This window comes from Alexandromys fortis, unplaced genomic scaffold, assembly GCF_014885135.2.
Source record: "Alexandromys fortis isolate MF-2015 unplaced genomic scaffold, M_Fortis_MF-2015_v1.1 scaffold_76, whole genome shotgun sequence".
In the NCBI taxonomy this organism is placed as follows: domain Eukaryota; kingdom Metazoa; phylum Chordata; class Mammalia; order Rodentia; family Cricetidae; genus Alexandromys; species Alexandromys fortis.
The window spans coordinates 1,813,915-1,823,552 of NW_026067997.1; the positions used below are offsets into that span (position 1 = coordinate 1,813,915).

A 9,638-nucleotide genomic window follows, 5' to 3' on the forward strand; every position below is an offset into this window, starting at 1 on the left:
TATATCTCCCCACCTAGGACACTGACGAAAGCATCGAACAGATGGAACGTAAGGAGTGGCTCCTTCAGGTGACCATAGTAATCCGCGATTGTCTTGAAGACATCTTTCTCAAACCCCAAGTACATAGGCTGCTTCCAATCAGAACAGTTGGGCCCTTTAAAAGAAGAAAGAGAACAATTAATGAGGCAGCTACTTGTAAGTACCATAGTCTGACCATCTGTGTGTGTGCACAGATAGATTCTCGAGAGATACAGACAAGTTTTCATATGGAAATGGCATATAACTTTTGCTCAAATACAATTAATGTTTAATTGAATATATTATAAAAATGAAGAGTACTTAATATATCTCTATTTTAAAAGAAAAACTTTTTTTCAAGTCAAGGCAAACTTTATTCATGTTTCATTTCAAATAGTCAAAGCTTTCCTAATCTTAATAAAGTTAACAAAATAACAATTTGTTAATATGTAATAGATGAGCTATCAAGAAATTTTTACAACTTCTTGAGTTTATTAACTATCCTGTAATATCCTACAATCATACAGTTGAAAGAATCAGTTTTTCCTAACAAACTTTCAGACAAATGAAACTTTTATGCTTTTTGAAAAGATGAGAAAAATTTTACATTCTATCTTGTCAATTTTTTCTGAACTATAAACAATCACTGCCCAATTATTAAAAGAAAACTGATCACACTGTAGAGCTGGAGCAGCCTTGGAAGCTCTGAGCCAGCCTGGGCCTGGCCACGCTCTGTGCCACCTGAGGGCAGAGGAAAGTCCCTCTAGAACCCAGGTCCCAGGAGGAATAAGAATGATCCACACAATCTGACAGCAAACACCCTCAGTGCACTGCACAATGAGCACAGGATCACACTGCCAAGCTGACAAGCAAACTGGAGGTGCTGAGGCCTTGAAGGAAACAGCGCGTCCCAAGAGGACCAGAGACGAAAAGGAGTGCAATTATGTGACCAGCTCCAGGCCAGCAGAGGACAAAGCTGTTAAACCCAGATAGACTGATATGCCCAAGAGGATGAACAAAGCAACAAAGACGAATTCAAGGAAATTCTTCCCACAGAATTGAGGGAGCTAAGAGATTCGAGCTGTAACACAGGAAGCCGCTCTGGACCATGACATTCAATCCCCCAGGACGTCATGAAATGGCTCTTTATGGTGTCCCTAAAATCTCCTTTACTGGGAGCTGGAGATGGCTCAGAGGTTAAGAGAGTTCCCAGCACCCACACCAGATGGCTTTACAACCATGTATAACTGAAGCTCCATGGGATCCAATGCCCCCTTTCTGACCTCTATGGGTGCCTCCACCCACATGCACACCCCCCCACACACACATAGGTAAAAATAAAATCTCTAGCCGAAAACAAAACTTATTGTACCCTTTACAGTCTGTACTCATCTTAAAAATTAATTTTATTAGTTGAAATAATGTTGTAAGCATAAACCTAGCAGCAACTGTATAAACCATGTTTGTTTACATCTTCCTCACATAGGAAGCGTAATCAAATGATGGTCTAATATCTCAACAAGAAGACCCATTGCCAGAATTAGTACTTAGCAGGGTGAGCGAGTAATAAACAGTTACGTGCCTAGGGAATGTGGCATCATCTTTGTTAAAAATATGGGGGAAATCCCTTGAAGGAAACACAGATCTTTTCTTTCTTAATCACCTTAAGTTCTAAGGACATATTTTTCCCTTAGTCTAGCTTTTTATAATAATGTTATTCCTGACAGATTCTGGAATGAAATGTTTTGCCTATTTTATTTCCATTTTTGATTGGCTCTTCTGATGTCTACACACAAAAAGGCAAAAGAAATCAGTTAATCCAGTTCTGCATTAACACCAATCTTCATCCTCTGAGCGTCCATGAAAGGGTCTGGCCCACAACTGAGCACGCAGGTCCTAGCGTGCATGGTCTACACTGACTGAAGAAATCTTCAAAAGAGGAGGAAGAATAGCAGACTTCTAGAAAAAGAAGGCACGTAGCCCTTAAAACACCAGATAGTCACCTATACCCTTTCAGAGGACTCAAGAGGAGACTGCACTTACTAAAGGTAAGGACAAAGAGCAGGTCGTAACCGACAGACTCAGAGTAAATTTTCATACACAGGAGAATTCAGGAAAGCTTAGAAATTTTATAAGACTGTCCAACAGGCTGGCCTTGTCCTTTGGCTACCTTTTATATTTGATACATAATCAACCCTCTGTGATATGCTAACCATTTGTAAAGGTTGCTCTCAATACATGTGAGCCCACTCCTTCTCCCAACACCCTGGTCTCTAGAACGTAGCAATTATAAAGTCGTAGGCCATCTTTCCTCTACTAGATGGCCAGTCATGCCCACCTTACTGCAGGCATCTGTGGCTTTGTGTGCCAACTAGGGAACTGAGTACACACTTCCCAGCATTCCCTTCTTCAGCGAAAGTCACACACAACAAATGCACCTCACGGCATTTCAGCGCACACTATAGCTTCATTCCCACAGGTAACTTCCACATCTTTGGTTCTCCAGGAGCTCAGAAAAAGTGTTGGAGCTTCGCAATTGTACATTTATGTCATCACTGCCACCGCTGGCCAAAGTTGTAATTTTTATTTAATTTACTTTGACCAGTTGAGCAGAAAGGATAAAATGCACTTCTGGGTCAGCAAGATGGCACAGTGGATAAAGACATTCATGGCCATGTCTGACCACCTAGGCTCGGTCCCAGAACCCGTAAGGTGAAGAAGCGACTAACTCCTCCGTGCATCCTCTGGCCTCCACACACTTGCTATGGCATGGCAATAGTATGTATACACACACACACACACACACACACACACACACTACTACACACAATTTTAAAATCTTCAGTAAAGTACTTCCCCAGGCTAAAGCCACATTACTCTACATTTCAGTGTATCCAAATTATCAACAAACATCAGTGAAAATTTTAAGAGTTAAACCTGGAGAACTCTGAGTTGTATGCTAACTGGTATTGCTATGTGTGTTCTGAATAAGAGGGAACAACCGCCCCACACAGGGCCAGAAAGACAACCATACTCAATGGTTAGTTTTATTCTATTATCAACAGAAGTGACTCAGCTTAATAATTCAGTCTGCTAATTCAATAACTTACACACCTGTCTCTGCATATGCTGATCCTACACAAAAATAAGAAAGTAACCTTTTCCTGAAAGAGCCATGATACTCTAGAGCTTCTCTAAAACCAAATATCGCCATTATTAATAAGCTAAAATAACAAGGATTCTCATTAAAACCACATGCTTGGGGCAGAATAGACTGTTCCTCAGGTGAAAGTGCTGGCTGTCCAAACCTGATGATCTGGTGAAGACCCTCAGAGCCCAGAGAATAAGAAGCGATCCCCCAATCACCTTCTGACCGCCACACAGGCAACACAGCATGCACACGACATCCGCGTGCGCACAACATCCGCATGCACACATACATATCACATACACACACACAGTAATAATAATAAAGCGTTTCTTCCTTTAAATATTAGAATCCACTCTTTAGGTTACGCTTCCTGAAAATACCAAGAACATGATAGTGTTCATTAAGCCTTTATTATACCGTTCCTTGATGGTGCTGATGACAGCCAATGAGGAGCATGCCATGTGTCCACTAAAGAGATTTTCTATGCCTAAGTGCATTCCCTCGGGCCCACCCTGGGCCAGGCCTCCAGATCTTATGTGCAGATCTCTGACACAGTCTTTGTTGTCTCTCTGAATGCAGGCTCCTCCCCTTAATCCTGCAGATCAGCCAGGCCGGTTCTCTAAAACACCCTGTTCCTCTTATAACACTGGCCTCCAAAGCCCCGTAGAGGACAGAAGCTGCCCAGCACACGAGATGTGAACATGGCAGACGCTTAACAACCCCTTTAGGAATTTTAGGAAAGCCTACAGACCACCACAGGCGGCGGCTGCTCTACGGTGTACACTGTCACTCGCTTCTTTCACCCCTACGATGTGCTCGCAGGAGTGGCACGGACTTGATGTCTAATTCATCCATGAGACCGAGGAAGAACTAGATGCCTTTAAAACTCCAATATAAAATGCTGTGACTAAGTCATGAATCTACTGGAAAACCACAATGGTCGCCAAACGATTCCCTGCCAGCCTCACAGGTGTCAAATCAATGTCCAGCCCACTGAGCAGGAATGTTTTCTAATTCAAGGCACTAATTTCTGTTACTTTTATAAAACTGGCAGATAATTAATACTTACAATTTGCCAAACACTTCATAGCTGACAGGACCCAATAAGGAAGCTCTTCTGTAGGAATAAAAAGGAAAATACAAAAGATATTTTATTCATCTCTTTATAACTCAATCTCTCTGTCTCTCTCTGTCTCTCTGTCTCTGTCTCTGTCTCTCTTTCTCTGTCTCTGTCTCTGTCTCTCTCTCTCTCTCTGTCTCTCTCTCTCTCTCTCTCTCTCTCTCTCTCTCTCTCTCACACACACACACACACACACACACATACACACACATATTGCCCAGGCAATATGAGACATTTCACCAATTTGTGTACAGAACAATTACAAGGTAGAAATTTTTCTTTTCTTTAGAAGCAATGTTATAACATGTACTTAAATGGGAAATAACACTTTCTCAAAGGATAGGATACACTTTTAAGAACAGTAGTAAAAAGAAAGAATTGGATGATTTGTCCAGGGAAAAACATGGCATGCATGAGGCCCTGGGTTCAATCCTTAGCACCAAAATGAGAGGCCAGGGGGCGGGGGTGGGGGGCAACAGGACCGACAGTATATTTTGTAGGTCCAATATAGTTTTCATTTTACCTGCTACCATTTTCAAAATGTTTCAGGTCAAGAACATTCCACTGACATATTAATCACAGGCTGCAAGCAGCAGCTCAGCCTTACAACAGCAGTGACATGGCTAAGATACGCCCAGCCCAGAGGCTGGAGAGACTGCCCAGTGGTTAGAGCATGGGGTGCTCTTCAGTTCCCAGCACCCACATCACATGGCTCACAATCCTATTCAACTGCAGCTCTGGGGAATACCTCCCTCTTCTGGTCTCCTCGGATACTGCACTTATTCGTACAAACCTACACAGAAACACACATACACACAAATAAAAATAAAACCTTAAAAAAAAAAAGATCCCAGCAAAATAACTTGATAAAGCCTCTTCCCTCTGGGCCTACAGTAGAAAGGAATTTGTATGATTCTATAGTATGGGAAGCAGCCTATTGTTGCAGAAAAACAGCAAAACAAAAACAAACAAACAAAACACCTGACTGGTTGTCTAAGTGCCAATTCAAAGTACAATTCTGCTCCACACACCGATTTCTGCCTGCCAACGTCCTCCATTCCTGACGGAGGGCCTATGACAGGGGAAGTGCTCCTGTTTCCCAAGGCAAGTCCTCCTCCTGTCCAGGGACACAGCTTACTTAAACCTCTTCTCCGCTCACACACCGTGACCCGTCTTGTACACGCCACTGGTTAGGAGCTTCAGCCTGAATTTACTAACAGTTTCCTATGTCCCCCAAAGTACTAGACCATTTTCTCACATCCAAAGGTCACTTAGTTCCAGCCAATTATCAGCAAGAACTTAAATTAAAAGATCAACTCAAAGAACCCTTTTAATTCCAGTCCAACACTTACCTATAAGAAAAGGCTTTTAAATTAGTCTTGAGTCAAATATGAGGACACATCCCTGCCTGTCAGCTGAGGCAAGAACATCTCAAGTTCCTGAACTACATAGTTAAACCTTGCCACAAATAAACAAATAAAATCAGTCTGACGATTGTGGCCCACCACAGGCACTATGGGCAATATGACTGCCTTGTTACAAAAAGAAATAAAAATAAAAAATTAAAGGCATGTTTTGGTTTGTGGTTTGGTTTAGTCCCTGATTTATAAGCCAGCTTAAAAAAAAATAATTAAAAAAAAAATACTTTCAACATTTAAAGTTATCTCATTAAAATAATAATGAATAATAATAAAGACTATCCTAGTCAACCTAACTTACTGACACCATTGTGAAAAGGTAATTCAGAAACCTAAACGTGGGGCTGAGAATGTAGCTCAGCTCCTAGAGTACCTGACTAGCACTCACAAGGTCCTAGGTTCAGTGGCCAGTGCCACCTGAATCATCACCACATGGTAACTCTTGCCCATGACCGCAGCATTCAGACTCCCTGGACACTCGTCTTTCTATGACATTTTAATGACCCAAACACTGGGTAAAACACTGATAGAAAACAGATAAATGTAGAGAGGGCATAGACTCCGCTGGGGCTCAGGAAGAGACGTGTGTGCCCATGTGAGGTCCGAGCAGCCCCCAGGGCTGTGCACTCACTTGACTTGTCATCCAGGATGACGACGCCCTGCTTGCTGACACTGTACACGTTATGGATGATGAACTTGGAGTTGACAAGTTTGGTGTCTAGAACTTCTTCCAGGGAATCCAGGCCAAGAACTTTCTGTAAACTATAATGATAAATAATTTATTCTTAAAATAATTTTAAAGTTTCAAAGTTTGTTTCAGTAATGCTAAACACTGAGCAATACAATAGGTTCTCTCCCCCCGCCCCCGCCGTGTGTGTGTGTGTGTGTGTGTGTGTGTGTGTGTGTGTACACGTGTGTGTGTGTGTGTATGTGCATGTGTGGTGTATGTTTACATGTGAGCCAGCACTCAAGCATGCTCATGTCCAGGTAAGAGAAGGGTGTCTCATGCCTTCTCTGTAGCCCTCCCCTGTTTTATGAGGCAGGTCTCACTGAACTCCAAGCTCACTGTTTTGGCTAGCTGGTCAGAGAGCTCCAGGAATCCACCTATCTCTACCTCACAGTGCTGCGGTTATAGGCACCAGCAGGCGTGTCAGTTTCTATACTGCGCTGGAGATTTGAACCAAGGTCCTCGCTGCATTCACTGCAAGCACGCTTATCCACTGAGCATCCCCTTATCACCTCAAAAGATCAATCTTTAAGGTGCACTGTTTTCATTTACTGCACCCAAACTTTCTAGACAGTGGGTTAGCAATGGAATATATTTAAAATAACCTAGAATATCCTTTTCCAATAGCATACTTCCTTAATTACTTAATCACACAACAACTTGAATTTTAAGACAGTTTTTTAACTAAAATCCCTTATTAAACTGAAGATGTCAGTGACTGAAAGTTGAAAACATTAAGCTGGGAATGGTAGGACATATATGCAGTCCCAGCACTCCAAAGGCTGAGCAGAATGACAGAGAGTTCAAGGTCAGCTTGGGCTACAAAGCAAGAGCATGTCTCAAGAGGCTTACAAAAAGTTAAAAAGAATTCAAAGTCATATTTTAACTATTACATATCTAACAATAGAAAATTCTCAAAAATTCAGTAAAATTATATATGTAAACAGCATAAGTACAGATTATGCAAAGTTGAGATTTTTAAACATAATTTCAGAAAACTAAAGATGCAGAGTAGGAAAGAGATAAGCAAAAAGAAGAACCCCACAATTTCCCAAACATCAAGCGTGCATACTAGGATAGCGTCATGGACTTCCAGATCTCCTCCACGTTGGCCTCGGTCAGCTGTCTTCGGTGGACCAGACGGCAAGCCGGCACCTCTCCAATAGCAATGCTGTGCCGCTTGAACCACATCTCAGAATTCTAATGTGGGGGGGGGGACGAAAGGGGGAGGGATAGAAAGAACCAGAATAAATTTTTTCAATATAAAATGCTACAGTTTATGAGAAATGCCTTTGACTCGTCTATTTGTAATTTGACTGAAAATGTGGTTAGAATTATATTCTTTCTTTGTATGGACCGCAGAGAAGGAATGAATGACTCTCAAGATCAGGTCCTATTACAACGAATGGCAAAAGAGCTAAGGCAGTAAGTACAGCACTACACCACTGCTATTTCCTGTGAGAGCTCCAACTAACTGTGAAATAAATCTTTATAAATTCAAAATTAAGTGCAGAAATGCTTGTCTTGATTTACATTGTCCCAACTGAGTAATCATTTATATATATATATATATATATGTAATATATACACATCATTTATATATATATATATCTTCTAGAATTCTCTTTTATAAGCAAATATCAAAGCAAATATATAATATTGGAAAGCAACCCAATCCTAAGCAACTGCTAAGGGCAGAAAAGCAAGCAGCCTGCAAGAATGGTTCAGGATGACTAGAGCCAGGGAGTGACACCTTCTGGGGTGATGGCTCAGAAAGCTCAGGCTGCCCAAGCCACACAGCTCTCCACACCCGTGTTCATGCCCCAGTCAGTCTATTAGACACAAGTCAAACTTTTTTTTTTCAATCAAAGGGAAGAATTTTGACTTGTGAGAGGCAAAAATATGGCAGAAAACATTCACAATGGGTTTCTAGAATATATTTTTGTAAATATACTACTACAAAAAAAATCTTACTAATTTGGAAAAAAGCAAGAAAGTTATTTTTTTGTTTGTTTGTTGTTGTTGTTTTTAAAGGAGAGAGAGTGGGGTAGATGGGGTTCAGTGCCCATGGAAGTCAACAGCACTGGATTTATGATGGTTGCTGCCAATAAACATGGGTGCTGGGAACCAAACTGTGATTCCTCTGCAAGATCAGGAAGTGCTCTTAACGGAGCTGCTATGCCGTCTCTCCAGCCTTGCCTTTAGTTAGAAAGAACAACCAAATTATAATGAAATTCAAAAGCCAGATGGATGTGCGAATTTTTAAATGTCTAAACCAAGTGTTTGGGCTTGAAGGTAGACAGACTATTACATTTTCCCTGCAAACCCATTTCCAAAGGTATTCTAAAAAGTACTCCTGAATACATACATGTTTATCTGTGTAATATCTGCAAAGGCAGTGTTTGGGACATGATATGCTGAAAAGCTGGAAAAACATACCTAGCAATGAAGGGTTGAACAAATAAAATATATCACCTTATATTAGGCATGACGCAGGCACTAACATAAAAAAAATTGGGTATACCATGCTATTTCACATGAAGAGCATAAGGTACAAGATGACCTAGGGCGATCTCGTTGTGTTAAAACACACAGGCAACCAATGGGCACAGGATAAAAATCCTAGCGGGGGTAATTCTCCATAGATATCACAGATCTCTGAAATAAATAAATCACAGAAGCTATACTTGACCGCTGCTGAGAATTTTCCTGCAGAACCCTGCTCTTTGCACTTTACAGGGGTAAACTCGGCTGACTCTCACAGTGTCCTCCCTCACAGGGGACCAGCATCCAAGTTCACTGGTCAGAACTCTTCCACAGAAGCACATGAGCCAGCGGAGGAAAACAGGCTCAAACACCCATCACATCCTGGCTCCAGACCCAGAAGCACAGCAAATAATTGTTTACTGTGTTTCGTTATTGTGTTTTATTGCGCATATTGATTTGACAAGGGACAGGACAGGACAAAGCGGGGCTGGGATATAGTTTGGAGACAGATACCTGCCTGTCATAAACAGGCCACCCAGTTGGATTCTCAGCATTGTCTCCCCTCCCACAGCAACCACCGCCACCCCCAAAAAGAAAAAGATCTGACAACAGTTTCCCTCTGTAAGCCCAGACTGGCCTGGAACTCAGCAGGTAGCCTAGGTCAGCTTTAGCTCAAGATCTTTTTTTTTTTTAATTTATTTATTTATTTCTTTATTC

At 41.6% G+C, this 9,638-nt stretch overlaps 1 protein-coding gene across 1 annotated transcript in view; it reads right to left on the reverse strand.

The window, feature by feature from the left end:
- The window catches only part of Depdc1b (DEP domain containing 1B), a 60,241-nt gene that overhangs the window by 19,372 nt on the left and 31,231 nt on the right, over window positions 1-9,638 (reverse strand). Inside the window, exons 4-7 of the mRNA XM_050160349.1 lie at window positions 7,507-7,634; window positions 6,339-6,469; window positions 4,239-4,286; window positions 14-154 (exon numbers count right to left, since the gene is read on the reverse strand). Of these exons, the coding sequence (XP_050016306.1) occupies window positions 14-154; window positions 4,239-4,286; window positions 6,339-6,469; window positions 7,507-7,634 (448 nt within the window). The remainder of the gene's footprint in view (window positions 1-13; window positions 155-4,238; window positions 4,287-6,338; window positions 6,470-7,506; window positions 7,635-9,638) is intronic.